Genomic DNA, 15,016 nt, shown 5'->3' with positions numbered 1-15,016 from the left:
ACACACAGCTTGCCACACGCCACGCCACGCCACGCCCCGCCCCGTCCCCCGTATCCGCCTCTTTTGGATGCCAATGCCCCACTTATCCGGCTTTTGTTTTTATTTTTAGTGTAATTGTTCTATTTTTGTCCCAAGAGAGAATTGTTTCAGATTCAGGGCAAAGAAGGGCAAATGAGAGCTGCATGTCCGTGTCCGTGTCCGTGCCCATGTCTACTTATAATTTTCCTCTCGGATATCTCTTGGATTTCAGAGCCTGATGGTCTCCTCGGTCTGGATCTAGGTCTTGGTCTTCGGTCTTCGGTCTCATTCCAGAGTCCCATTCCCGTTCCCGTCCTTAAAGTCAGAGCTGAGTCGGAGTTGGAGTCTGGGGCTGCTGTTGATTATTATTACAGGCATTATGTCCGGACTTAACTCGACTGAAGGGAGTGTATAGACAATGCCCCATGCCCCCACTGGATAGCACCATCTGCTTGTAATGAAATTAGTTTGTCATGCTACAGCCCTTTGCGGAGTTTGTGCTTCTGGCCCCGAAAGAGGAAAATAGAGAGAAAGCAGCAATAACAGCAGGCCGCTTCCTGTTTTGATTGCAATTGGTTTTCAGGTCAAGTGCGATTACAACAGCTTCCTGCCTCCTGCATCCTGTCTCCTGCCACCGTTGCACACTTTTGTTCCAGAGGAATAGGTTTTAGGTTTTTGTGTTAGGAAAATGATTAGTATAATATATATGTCGGAAAATTATAATTAAATTCGAGGCGTGAATTTTAAACAATAGTTAAGACTAGCAAAAGCAGATCTTTCTTCCATCGTTCTATTGAATTTTAGATAGAGTCCAATGCTTTCCATTCTTTATCGGAGTCCCTTTAATCGTATTACAATCCTGCTCCTCCCACAAATGGGAGTACCTCTTCAGCAAGTTAATAAACAGATTTAGTTCGAAACAATTTCATCCGTTCTACAGTTTTTTCGTGAGGAAAATGTGGTTTTTGGTGTCAGGAAAGTGTTTAGGCCAAAAAGGTTGTCTGTCCCTTCGATTTGCTTTGAAAATGTATGAACGAGATTATAAAATTATTTAAATGTAAAATTATAGTATAGTTTCCCTTTGATTGAAAGAAACCCACAAAGGCGCATCATTCAATTGAATTAGAAGCAGAATTTTCTCCTCTCCCATATTTCATAGACTTTCCACCCTTCAATCGTTTTATAACCAGGCCTCCTTTCTCCTATGACATGGAGTATCCTTTCTAGAAAGGGTTACCCTTCTATTAATAAGCCGATTTTGTACCTGGGGCGGGGGCAAAATTAATTAAAATATTTTTGGCACCCACATCACAAAGAAACCAGCAAATTGTCAGCCCTAATTTGCGGTCATCAGCCCCCAAAAAAATATAATATGATGATTAAAAATTAGCTAGAAATAAAGGCAGCCAAGAGGAAGGAAGGAGGGAATGGGTTGGTTGCTCCCCTGGGAATGTCATCAACTGGACATCGAGGATGTGGGGGCTGCTGCTGCTACTCTCTCCCCGCTGGCTCACGTAATCAATCAACTTTGATTAGATCCTCGAGGAGGGAGATGGTATAGATGAGTGCATGACCCTCATAAGCAGCAGGACCCAATCTTTTTTTCGTCTTGCTCTTGTTTCAAGCCTAAAGTTTAGGTCCAGATTATCGTCATGTGCGGGTGCCAGTGCGGGTGATTTTTCTCTGCAACAAAAATCAATACATCTTGATGTCCGATAAAAGTGAAATAAATTGTTGATAGTGTAGGATATCCTTCCCCGTAAAGTATAATGAAATGTGTAGACCAGAAATAGTGATCCTTTCCCGCCTCCTTTCCATTCCAATCTCCCTTCCATTAGTTTTCCTTTTTTTTTTTTTGTTTTTTGCTTAAATTTCTGTTTTGTATTTTGCTCTCACCTTTTCCTGGGGAGGGTCCTGTGGCTTGTGCGGCAATAAATACACTTTTAAAAGATAAATAAATCCCCGACACTGGCACCCAATCACTGTCACGTGTAAATGGAGGCCCAGGGGCCAGGCAGGAGCTAAGCAGCTTAGACCCCGACACCCCACACGGCCCCCACACACACGCATTCGTCCGCAGCTTTAAACAGAATAAAAACCCAAAGAAATAAGAGGGAAAACTGAACGGAAAATGGTGCAACTAAGAAGAGTACGGAAACGTAGGAATTTCCCCGAGCGTAAATTACCAATGAACGGAAAAGCCGCAATCTGAAATGAGAGAATGAGAGACCAATGAAAAAATACAAGCCTCGAGGATAAGACGAAAAGCCAAAGGGAGAGAATGCAAGTGGCTTGGTGTCAGTGTGGCATGCCTCAAAGAGTTAAAAGACAATGTGGAAAGAGAAAGAAAAAAGAAGTTGCGACGGTGTGCAACCAAAAATTAATTAACTCCGCTGTCAAGTGGCACAAAACACAGTAAACACATAAGATAAAAGAAAGAGGATGCCGAATGTGGCTGTGGCTGTCCGGTCAGGCTGTCTTTATTTTGATAAATTATTTAATCGAAGCAATCGCCTATCGATGGCATGTGGGCATGGACATATGGTAGAAGCCCCTTGTGGAGGTAAAAATTAAACCCGTCCCCTAAATCGCATCCGAAGGAGATGCCTCTATATGGCATATTTTCTACGGCTTCTATTTCCTGGCATCCGTGGAATTTAGCTTTTGGAACAGTTTGTGGTCTCATAAAGAGCAAAAAGCATTTACCAAAAGCTCCAATATACACTCGTACTTGTATCTACATGTCGTCATACCCTTTCAGCGGGTATACAAATGTTTGTCAGAGAAAAAGATATAGTTATTCGATGTGGAATGCCGCAAATATCAATCCTTTAGCTAAGAATACGAATTAAATCGGAATTGAATTCTTGGTCGTCCAAGAATGAAGATCTGCCTCTGCAAGAAGGGTATCCCCAGCTGCTTGATGCTTGATGACGTCAGAAATTTTGTCTGGTGGGGGATGTGGTGTGGGAAGGGGCCTCTGCGTGTCGCGGGTTTTTATTAACTTGGCCGTCTCGCCTCGCTGTTCCGCTGTAGTTGTTGTCTGTTTGCTTTTGGGAGCCGTTTATTGAAAAACGGCCAGAGAACCAAACAGAGAAGAACGAGAAAGTGTTGAAACTGGAGTTGCAGCCAATGGGTGTGGCTGCAGGGGGCTCATTAACATGGCTTCTCTGTGGCTATTCCCTCTACTGCGCCTTCCACTGCTGATACTCCCTCCGCTGCTCCTTCCACTGCTGCTACTCCCTCTGCTGCTCCTTCCTCTGCCGCATCTGAAAATTAAAACTGAGCATCGAATATCCTCATTTCGAATGCGATTGAGCTGCGACGCTGCGCTTATCAACAATTTTGACCAAAAAGCACACAAAAAAAAAGGAAACCATGTTCACTATAAGGCAAATATCGAATTGGCAGCTTATTCAGGCAGCATAGGCAGCCTCCAATCAAGTGGCACCGCAATTACGCTAAACAAAATTACCCATATGTATATTTTTCGTAAATTTTGTAAAATGACCAAATGAAGAGCCCGCCCATCGGCCAGCCACAGCCACAGCCATAGATACAGATGCAAATACAGTTGCAACAAATACAGATACAGATAAAGTATCGCTTTTGCCTCTGCAGTATACATTTTGACTGATTTTAGTTTGCATTGTGCCACAACACACAAAAAAAGAAGAGGAGATGAAATAAAAGCCAATTTGCGCAGATATTCAATGAAAAGCCCGGGAAAAGTGAAGGGAAATAGCCTATAAATCCATTGGATGATGATGCGTTTTTATGGTTACCGCCCGATTTTTGTTGATATAGTAATAATTTGTGGAAAATATGCGCCAATTTACACACAACATTTAATGAACCGCATTTCGGGGAGAGGATCCATGCTGTATCCCCCACGGATAGGAGGGACCCCTATCCTCCTATGGCCACATGGCCAATGCATGCTTAACAGCCAACATTAGCAGGACACCACTCCGTGTGGCAGTAGTCCACTCTTTTTCTGGTGCCACAAACAATGGCCACACAGCAGAGGAGTCCGGTCCGTCCTCGAATTCCTCTGCTCTTTATGAGAGGCGCATGCATAAAGTGCCAAGGGGACCCCGAAGCATCAACCAAGTCCAGGCCACAAAGCGCACTTTCTCTCTCTATCTCTGTCTCTCGCTTTCCCCGCCCCTCGCCCCGCGTTTTCATGCATAAAGCAACGCTTTTCCAATTTCCGGCTGTACGCCCCGGGAACGCAGCCAAAAACAAAAAGGCTGCTGCTTGCCCAAGACACAGAACCCAGAACCAGAACAGAACGTATGGTGGCTGGCCCATTGTATTGCCGCTAGAGATGGTGGCGTGTCTGCGTCATTTGTGCTGCAATTTGGTGCCCAAAAGGAAGCGTGGAAGAACATGTAAATGAAGCTCATGAAGCTGTTAAGAAATCCATAGGAGAAAGCCTTAAAATATGTACATATTCGTTCATCTCGTGAGCAGAAAATCAATTGCATAATGCATTTTCACGTGCTGTTTTTCTTACAATAATAACCAATGATCTGAAGTTTACAAAGCTATATCCGATGATTCTTTATATTACGATCCACAACCTACTATCTATCTGTCTATCTTCAAGATATCTCAATATTTTAGCTTCCAGTCAGATGGAGGCCTATAATGCATCGTATCTTGTGTAATTTTGGGCCATCGCTATGACGTTCCCTTTTGGCCGTTTAGCTACTTTGTTCGACAATGGCCGACACATACACTCACACACTTAAACATGCACTAACACACACGCATAACTCACAATCCACACAGCCAGCGCACAGAATCGCATCAGTAAGAGCCACGTTATTAATGAGCCCAGAAATCAACAGGAATCAGGATGCGTATGCATCCCCCATCGCCCGTCCCCTCTTTTTGGGGAAGTAATGTACGTTTTTGGTGGAGATGCTGGGATGCTGCGTAGATGTTCCTTCGTAGGACACTCTAATGAGCAGCCGCTCAAACAGAAAGGAACCACAATTCTGCGGGCTGATCCACAGACTCCTACTCCAGGTCCTGCTGCTGCTGTTCCTTCGGTAAAGAGGATGCTTGTAAAGTTGTCAAGTAATTAATTTGTTCAATTGCATGTTCGAGGTGTAAGCGAAACCATTTAAGAACTGGCGAGTGCTTGAAAATTCAAAATTGTAACTACAAAGTGGTAAAGTCTTTCAAGATTCCCCTAAGTCGTCTGAAGGGGTGGCAAGAGAACGATTCCAAGAGAAACTTGTCGTGTTCTACGCCTCCTCCCCACGTCCTTCTACCTCCTCGAGAAGCTTGTATCCGGCCAGAGACCAAGAGACACCCATTGCACGCACCAGCGCGGGCTTAGAGGAGGGTTCGAGGAAGTGGTTCGTATGTGGCAGAAGGTATTCTACTGTCAGAGCAGTGACTGCTCGTGTGCGTGTGAAATCGGAAGTGAATGCCAACTGCCTCCCCATCCATCCTGCCACGAACATCTTAGAGCCGCCAGCCGCCATTCCCCATTCCCCATTTTGCATTCGCCTGTCTGTGAAGCTGCCTCTGTGGCTGCGGGGCGACAGGTGTTTCCGCATTTGAATGTCAACGGAAACCGCAACGGTACAACTTAGATAAACGTTTGCTCTTTAAATATGTGCGCTGTCGATGCTACCAAAGAAGCACGGAGGACTGTCTCCGAGTTTATATGCTACGAGGATTCCGCTACATGCGAAATGGTTGCGGTTCCAATATTCTAGTCCATGAGCAGGAGACGGAGCCGGAGCCGGAGAAGAGTCCTCTCAGTGGCTCGGTATGTGTAAGCCATGACAGGAGTACCCATGCTTAGATAGATCTTGGCTTGGCTTATTGCTTACTCTCCTCCTTACACTTCCACCCCTCAACAGAGATGTGTGTCTGCGTGGCAGGATGGGATGTGGCAGGCGGCTGTCTAGGTGTTTGCATTTTCAGCGCCAAAGTAAAATTGATTATAGAGAAATGGAGATGGATAAGCAGAGACTGTGTCTGAAGGATATCCAGACCCACACCCACACTCCATCCACAGCACCAACCACATCCCCATCCCCTTCCTACAAAGTAGCTGGCCGTGCGTAATGATACTTTTTCAAAAAATTATGCTATTAATGGAATTCTAGAAGAGAGATTATTATTAAATATTTTACAAAATTACAATCCCATTAGCGCAGAGTATTTTGTAAAATTCAATTTCAAGTGAGTTGTTAGGCTCCTTCATACGTTTAATCGGCTTTTAATTGTCAAATAAGAGTAAAACAGAATATAAATATAATTTATTTAACAATTTCAAGCATAATTTAACGGATATCTGCAAGTTTAAGGACTGAAATGCCACTTTTGTTCTCTGATTCAACTTATTTATTGTATAGACTTAAAGAGAACTTTCTCTGTCCGTGTTATAGGCAATTTTTTGACACTTTACAGGAATATATTGGACTTTTCCAGTGTGATTTCCCGACGAAATCATAGAGCAACCGTAGCTTAATGGATCTGAAAAGGGAAAAGGTGAAAAACTGATATTTTTGTCCTTTTTTGCATTTTTCATCTGTTAATACAAATAAGAAAAACTACCACAGAATCCCTGGTAAACGAATTACATGCCGATGGCAACTGAAAATCAAATTATTCAAACCAAAACAAAAAAAACACAAATAATGCATGTTGCATGTGCAAGCCATTGATTGAATTATGCTGAATTGCAGAAATGAGGGAGAGATTCGGGACATCAGCGGCATGCAGCGGCATTCCTTTTATTGTCGCTTTGCATCGCGTGTGGCATGCATCATTGAAAACAAGCTAAAAGGGGGAAAAAATGCGATTGAATTGAAAATCAATTTCCATTCAATTTAGGCAAATGCTTAACAAATTAAGCAGAGCCCAAAATCTAACAGGAGGTGAGGCATGCCACCTGGCGAACGCATGCCCCCAGCCATACCTCGCTCTCCCCTGCTAAAGCTGTCAAAAAAATCAAATCATTTAACAATAAACGCAAGCAATTAAATTCGACTGTGAAGCAGTGGCAAGGGTGTCTGGATGTGCAACGCAAATCAAATAATAAAGAGAGATAAATGCGATAGTTTCAGGCGACGAACGTTGGGATACTCTTTAGTATCCATTGATTCTTTGATTTCCGATCTTTTTTGGCTAATATCTACATATATATCTAAATGTATATATGTATTTAAACGTTCATGCATTTATGTAGATCTGTATGTATACCTTTAGCTTCCATTGTTGCGATTCGTTTATCCTTGGAAATAAACAAGTTTTTCTTCCAAAGACTAATGTGATGTAGCGATTATATCCTGGTCTATGTTCTATGCTAAGTTTCATCCGGATATAGTTATCATTGAAAGACTTGTTTACATAGAAACATCACTCTTCCGTTGAGGCTTGCCCAAGAGGGCGTTTTTTAAAAAGGGCATACGAAAAGAAGGAAGGAAGGTCACTTAATTGAGGAAAAAGGGAAAGCTAGGTAAAGTCCTGGCCTCCGATTGGACCCCCGAAAATGTACACTGACCAACACGTTTTTAAGTGCGAAACAATGTAATTTCATGGTAATCAGTAGACCATACCCTTACTCCGTTCTACCGTACCCGTACCCACCAGATACGACGTTTCCCGAATGAATTTCCGGCTGTGTGCACATGCCACATGGCTATAGAGATTCTCCGGACGGTCGGACACTTGGGGCAGGCACTACAGAAATGTCAGTTTGCAATTTTCTATGCCATTTAAAATAAATGAAAATGGGAAAAGCTCTTCTTTTGAGCCTTCCCCGGCTCTGGGCCGGCGGATTGTAGTAGTTTTAGGTGCTCTTGGGCCAGTGCGCGTGTTAACGTAAATAAATTACAAACACACATACACACACACACACACACACACTAGAAAGAGGGAGAAGAAGAGACTACGCAATCAAGTGGTCAGCGGCATGCAGCTTATAAATCAGAGGCAGAGAAACAGTGCCTCTAAAAACATTTCGGGAATGGAATGGCGATGGAATGGGCGATGGGCGATGGATGGATGGATGGACCCGCATAGCAATGGGTGGATGGATGGATGGATAGATGAGTGAGTGAGTGAGTGAGTGAATGACCGAATGACTGAATGAATAGATTGAGCGGGGAATCCCGGATAGATGGATGGCTCGTATAAATGTCCAGCTATTTAGTTTCGGTTTGCTGTGGTTTGACTTTGCTTGTTTTTCCCCCCACTCTCTCCCTCTCTCCACCCACTTTTTCACTCTCTCCCTGTGGGAAAATGGGAAAAGTTGATATTGTGCTTTTTCCCGCTTTTAATGTTGTTTCGGGGACAATTGTCGGACCCCACGGAGTGGTTTTTGGCCTGACAAATGGCAGAGCAATTACGAATTAACTAGCATCTGGTTATTGGACAGTGGGAGGGGGGAGGGACAGATGGAGATGGGGTCTAAGCCGCTTTAGCTGCGAGTCAGTGTGGGTCAGTGAAGGATAAACAAGGAGAAAGAGAAGAGGGGACGAAAATACTGAACCTAATATATAGATAATTTATCATATAATAATTCTAGTATATTCTTGGGACTGTCGTTCAATGGAAGATCATTTAATAGTCATTTAAGTATGATGCCCCACCTCGTGCCTTTGTCTGCCTCATGCGACGCATGCCACAGGAATGCCGACAGCATATTTGCAGCTGAAAATACTGTGGTCGGTGGCCGGACTGCCAGCAGAACAGCAGAACCGAACATAGCCGCATAGATTCTTGTGAGTACTCCCATATTATCGCACAAAGGACTTCACTTGCAAACGCCAACCGCAGCCGAGAGGAGATAGTAGGGGGATAAGGGCCCAAGAAATATTACTGTGCAAATATTTGTATCGCATACTTTGGGGCGCACACGAAAGTATCTCTCTTTTGGAACGAGGGGGATGCAAATGCATCCGGCGGGTTATGCACAGCTTTTTCTTGATGGAAAACCCAAAACGAAAACGAGATAAGGACTAGAGCTCTCCGTACAAAAGCCGCGTATCAGCGCTAGACGGAATCCAGTTATCAGCATCATGTCGCGGGGAATAGAGATGCTGCTTCTACTTCTCATCGTGGCCCTCTGGCTGGGTCGCAGTGGGGCGTACAGTGTGCCCAAGGCCACCGTCAAGGTCAACTCGCCAAAGGGCTTCGAGGTCTCCATTCCGGACGAGCCTGGAATCACACTCTTCGCCTTCCACGGAAAGGTCAACGCGGAAATGGACGATCTCTCGGATCAGACCTGGGCCACCGACATCGTCACATCTCGCAACGGACGCTGGACGTACCACAACCGCAGCCACAAACTGCAGCAAGGAGATGTGCTCTACTACTGGACGACGGCGCGGTACCATGGCGTGGACTACCACAACTACAACCAACGGTATGTGGTCGGAGGAGGTCAAGGAGCGAACACGCAGCGCATCGATGCGCGAGGTTCAGGCGGTGGCCATCAGCCGATTGTAGTCAATGGCCAGCCGACTATCAATATATATGTGGCATAAATTAAATAAAAAAAGCGAATATAGTGCTTTATTATTCAGAGAACTTATAAATGTATTTTCAGTGATAGATTCAGATGAAGATTTAAAGAGGTTCTTAGAGATTTAATTGATGCGATGCCTCTCTCAGAGACTTACACTTGGCAGAATAATATATCAATATCCATCTATTTCTCTATTTATGGATAGTATATGCTGGATTCTGTTTGGCGGATGTCATTGGCGCGCGTCAAACGCGATACGCAGTTGCATTGTTTTATTTTCATACCGTTTTCATCTCAAATGGCCATAAATCAAAGAAGCACTTTGTCACAGATATAGAAGCAAGTATCCGGATCGTATAAATCATTTTGGAATCCTACCACTCTCTGCACTCCACTCCAGACATGTGTCACCCAAAAAAGTGCCACAAAAACACAAACAGCACCAAAGAAACTATTCTCAAAGATGCGTATCGTATCGCAACTTTTCTCCTCCTACAAACTTCATATAAGGTTACTTCTGGGCACAATTACGTTCTCTTGAGACCACAACACAAAGACCAGATATGAGTTAAAGTTTTGAAACAACACCTCCATTTCTTCAGACTATAGGACTATAGTTCTATAGGATATGGGTGGTAAGTGGTAGTTTCTTCATATGTACATATGTATGCTCCAAACTGTTCCAAAATGATCCAAAAAACCATTGTCTTGGTTTTTGTACGACTAAGGAGCATTAAGGCTGTTTTAAGGATACTCTCTGAAGCGCTTCTGTTGAGGCCTGCTTCGTGTTACATCTCTGCCTTCGCATTGCTTTTGACCTGAGCCGCTGACCGCTTTCAACGCCTGAACGTCGAGATTAAACAGAACAGAACAGAACTTCTGTAGGAATATTAAACAATGTTCTTGTCCATTTGTCAGTACTCATTTTATGCAATTTAAGAATCATTTATGGCAACAAAAAATGCACGACGGATTCGTTGCACTTTTTCAGTGCATACACATATGTATCTGCCACACATATTACATGCATACATATGCACACATATACGTATATATGTATGTACATATACGAAATATGTATATTTCTAGATTCTCTGGAATGGAGGCAGCGAACAAGCGAACAGCAAGTGACGCTGTCAGCAACATTTGCGAGGCTGCTACCTCTCCGTGCTGCCTCTCATTTTCTCATTTCGTTTCGCAGCAGAATTCTAGCTGGCGGCAAGTTTGTGGCAGTTTCTGTTGTGGCACTTGAACCATGTCACACCCGCACATACACGCAGACATTGGCCACCATTTTTCACGTTGCAGGCACAAAAATGACTTGTGACGACAACTTTATGAGGCACTGAGAAAACTGAAAAAAAAAATCAACTGCACATGCCCCATATACCACATCCATATGTACAAACGATATATACTTTTATGTGAACTTAAACTTTTGACGCTTGCTGCAATAAAGAAATATTTAAATTTCCATTTTTACGACTACTCCCCCCAATAACACTTATAGTTTGTTTTTTGAGGGCCATTTCTACAATTCTAAGCCATTTGGGATGCAAAATGACAAGGAAAACTGCGGCAAATGAATTAGTATATAAAGTTTATACTCCATTAATGCTGAAAATAAATGGAGCCAATAAACGTCTACAGTTTTATGAAGTGGATTGGATATTAATTTTTATAACAGGTTGAGTTCCACTGAAAATCTATGGGATCTATTGGAGAAAGCAACAACAAAATTGAAAAAAAAAAAATCAGTCTATTTTCTATTTCCGCTAAACCTAAGCGGAGGTGCATCAATGTGTCAAATGGTTTGTCATTTATTATTATTATAGGGGAGGTTCAACCGATAAAAAGTAAAACATATATTGGAAATAAATAGGAACAACTTGAATGGTATTTTTTAAGATTCAAAAGTAGAACTACAGCAAAATTTAGTAAAAATAAGTATAATCTTTACTATTCCTATGTTCACGTTTATAAAAAATTATGTATTCTAAAGATTTTATTCTATTTTTCTGGCATATTTGTGAGATTAATTAAGATAATAATGATCTCTAAATGGTCCTCCTGTATTTAGGCCGTTATATAATCCCCCGCCAACCGATGAACCGTCAAAGGGCCCTTCCGTGTGGCCATCGCTTCCAATGGGTCCTCCTCCCGTATGTGTTCCGCTTATGAGGTCCGAGTTTTGGCTCTTACTCCCAAAAGGTCCGCCCGTGTGGCTGCCAATTATCAAGCCGCCGCTCTTCTGTGCGTTTTGGAAGGGTCCGCCACTCGTACCCCCCGAAATCAGTGCAGCATCCAGGTTATTTGTGGCAAAGGGACCGCCGGTCTTAGTTCCACTGATCAAACTATTTCCGGACTGATAATCACCATAGCTGCCTCTATAAGTGGGGCTTGCCAGAGTCGAGGCTAAAGCCAGCAGCATCACAACAGCGACAACCGGTCCCATCTTGATCTCTAGAAATACGCGACTGATGAGCGAGCGAATATGTCATCGATGAGACGAATCTCTTATCAGAAATACTTGAACAACAAAGCCCCTGGCGAAGCTTTTTCGATCGGAGAATGAGCAAACCTGTCCCCCATTGAGCTTTAAGCTTGACAAAGTGAACTTTGAAGCCCGTATCGGGGATGGGACCTCCACCCATAAATTGCCATCAAAATAACCAAAAAGAAAGTGTAACTTTTGCCATGAATATAAATACGTGTCCGGACACGTTCCGGACGCTGGAACTATCCCAAGAACCCGCGGGCGGGTATCCTCTAATAGCTAAAATATGAAGCCTGAACTCTGGTTGGGGTACGCGTTTTTGAAGGAAGGAATTCGCCGCCGAGCTGCAAATTAATTATAAAAGATTCCGCTGCCAGAAAGTTAAATATTTTTGCCTCAACTTCAGCTTCAAAGTGTGGGCGTGTAGGGGCGGAAAATAAGTTGCCAGCAACTTGACGCACATTTGTCACATGCCACCGTGAAAAGGGGTTCCTTCTACAGGTGTCTTGCCACACACCCTCCCCTTTCTTGCTCTCTTGTGCTCTTGGCTGCCGCTGATATATGGCTCTTTAAAATTAGTCCAAGTGCAGAATGTCTGAACGGTGTAAAAAATGGCAAGAAATTGCGAAAAATTGAGAATAATTGTAGAACTTTGTCAGGCTCTTGTCGATGTTGTTGGGAGGGTTGGGTTGGGGCCTTACGCTTTGAACTTTGAAGTTAATCGAAAATCACTTCATCTAAAGGTTTGATAGAGTTTTGGGAATAAGCATTCTTAGAAATAAAACTTTTACTCGAATCACCCTATGTACATATGTATGTACATATGTACCCATGCGTTGTATATCAGAAAGGGGGTTTCTTCGTTGGATAATGATAATATGTGATAATATTCATATTCACATACAAATTACAACCAAAAAAGGACATACAAAATCTAAAAAAAATTGGTATTTAGGATCAGTTTTGGCTAAGCTATGAGGTTTTATGGGATCCTCTTCCACTCCTTCCAAAAAGTACCTACAGGAGCACTATTTCTTTTTGGACCCGAATGAATGTATTCTAATTAATTAAGTGTTCAGTTACCTTATCATAACCATAATCATAAGAACATTAAAGCGATTTTATTTTATTTAATTTCTTCTAATTACGAAAGATTGATAGAAGATGTATAGTAATCTGCGTTGTTATGTAATTAACCATAAGACATCCCTCCATTACCACCGAAAGTAATAAGTGCACAGATTTGTGTATAGCTCAAAATACATTTAAGCAAATCAAAATGTTTGGTCCTCATGTTTCTGTGTATGTTTCCCAGATACACTGAACAAAATATATAATATTTGATGCCAATTAAAATTTAAATAACATTCATATAGCCCGAAAATTCAGAAAGACTCGGGTCATGTATCAATGCGTCATGCACAGGACATGTAAGCTGTATCCATCTCGGTCATTTTCTGTGCAGCTCGAGTCGAGAACATATCGATGTGCCGCGTCATGTTGGAGCAATGATTTCCTGAGTAGTAATGCAATTTTATTTTATTGTAGGAACGATTTCCCCCCCTTTTTCCTTGCTGTGTAGCACCTTTATGGGGTGGGGTGCTGGGGCTGTGTACTCAATTAGCATTAATGAATCCTCTAGCAGGATAATGCCTGTACAGGGTAGAGAGTGTAGTAGAGTGGCGAGTGTAATTTGTGCAGCTCACCTGGATAATTGAATTAATGGCGCTCTGCCACTGTTGCCACTGCTGCTTCAAGTTGTTGTTTGCTTATTAAGCTAATTGTCTTTATTAAGGCTACCTGCTTTGCTTTGCTTCCTTTGTGACGGTCCGAGAGTCGATTGCAGGCACTCTTAGACACGAGTTTCTTGACATTCTCAATTGATCAAATGCATTTTCCATGTTCTCCACCAACGACGGCAGCAATGGCTCACGTCGCAAGTCTACAGCGGCAACACAGTGGCATCGTCGTTCTGCATTCCAAAATCACACAACACATTTTCCAAATGCGAAAGTGCAGTCAAAGTCGTGCAATATGCAGTGCCCCCCAGTAACCTGCCACCAAAAACGCCACACCATACCCCACCACACCCTACTCAGCAGCTACTCCATCACTCCCCATTACGACACCCTATTCCATCCCCCATTCGGCTCTACTCTCCGCTGATCATCCATTTAACAGACCTGGCGTTGGTATATACGGGCAAAGAGTATTACGACTATGTACAGATGTTTGTTTCCATTTATTCAAAATTCTTAGTTGTTTTGTTTTCCGGCAGAAATTTTTTACAGATTGAAACCTTCAAGATCGGAGCACCATACCATATATTTTCCAAGGATAAGAACAATACAAAAATTTTCTTTGAGATCTACATCTTTGTTTGTAATATAAACTCAACATTAGATTATTATACAAATATTGGCAACATTTTATTCGAATCGGATTACTTGTCAATGGAATAATTTTTCTTTGAAGGTAAAAACGTGTTTTATTCTTCAAACAATAACCAAACATTGCTAATAACAGTTGTTCAACATATTTTTTGATCATATATCATATATGTATCTTCCATAGAAACGATCGTTTTTATAGGGTATCTTCAGCGTTGGTCGACGTTCGTCGCAATTCCTCACTCCCTCTCTTTTGCCTTTTTTATTCTTGTGCAGTCAGCCGTTGATAGAGACATTGCAAAAACAGAGAATAGCAAAGAGAGAGAGAGAGGGAGGGAGAGGTGTACTGTGGCAAAGAGAGGTAGAGAGCGCGCGCGACAGAGAGCAAACTCCTCTCATGCTAGTATTTTCTAACAGTGCTTTACGCTTTGTCTGCCAGCAGTCGCCAGTGCTGCTGCTGCTGCTGCAATTGTTGTTGTTGTTATATTTAGCATCGCATCGCAGACGCAATTTATATAAAGTTTAATTGATTGGAAAATCAAATTGATTCGATTCGATTCGCTCAGCAAAAGCAACAATAAAACGAGCAGCCACAGACACGCAAAGATA

At 42.6% G+C, this 15,016-nt stretch overlaps 2 protein-coding genes across 2 annotated transcripts; one reads left to right on the top strand and one right to left on the bottom strand.

The window, feature by feature from the left end:
- Positions 1 to 9,045: 9,045 nt before the first annotated feature.
- On the top strand, positions 9,046 to 9,582 carry LOC6593231 (gram-negative bacteria-binding protein 3). Its single transcript, XM_002018316.2, has one exon. The coding sequence runs from the start codon at positions 9,072 to 9,074 to the stop codon at positions 9,537 to 9,539; it is 468 nt and encodes a 155-aa protein (XP_002018352.1). The 5' UTR covers positions 9,046 to 9,071; the 3' UTR covers positions 9,540 to 9,582.
- A 1,813-nt stretch (positions 9,583 to 11,395) lies between these two features.
- Positions 11,396 to 11,987, bottom strand: LOC113565122 (keratin, type I cytoskeletal 9). The gene has a single exon (XM_026985889.1). It carries the CDS (start codon positions 11,973 to 11,975, stop codon positions 11,556 to 11,558), a length of 420 nt encoding a protein of 139 aa, XP_026841690.1. The 5' UTR covers positions 11,976 to 11,987; the 3' UTR covers positions 11,396 to 11,555.
- Between the last annotated feature and the right edge of the window lie 3,029 nt (positions 11,988 to 15,016).

The sequence above is a fragment of the Drosophila persimilis genome, unplaced genomic scaffold (genome assembly GCF_003286085.1).
Source record: "Drosophila persimilis strain 14011-0111.01,24,50 unplaced genomic scaffold, DperRS2 tig00000002-arrow-pilon, whole genome shotgun sequence".
NCBI classification, from domain to species: domain Eukaryota; kingdom Metazoa; phylum Arthropoda; class Insecta; order Diptera; family Drosophilidae; genus Drosophila; species Drosophila persimilis.
This window is presented reverse-complemented; position numbering and strand designations above follow the sequence as displayed.

What these genes read in the sequence shown, in the direction of transcription:
- LOC6593231 (XM_002018316.2), top strand. Translation starts at nt 9,072, where the DNA reads ATGTCGCGGGGAATAGAGATGCTGCTTCTACTTCTCATCGTGGCCCTC.
- LOC113565122 (XM_026985889.1), bottom strand. Translation starts at nt 11,975, where the DNA reads ATGGGACCGGTTGTCGCTGTTGTGATGCTGCTGGCTTTAGCCTCGACT.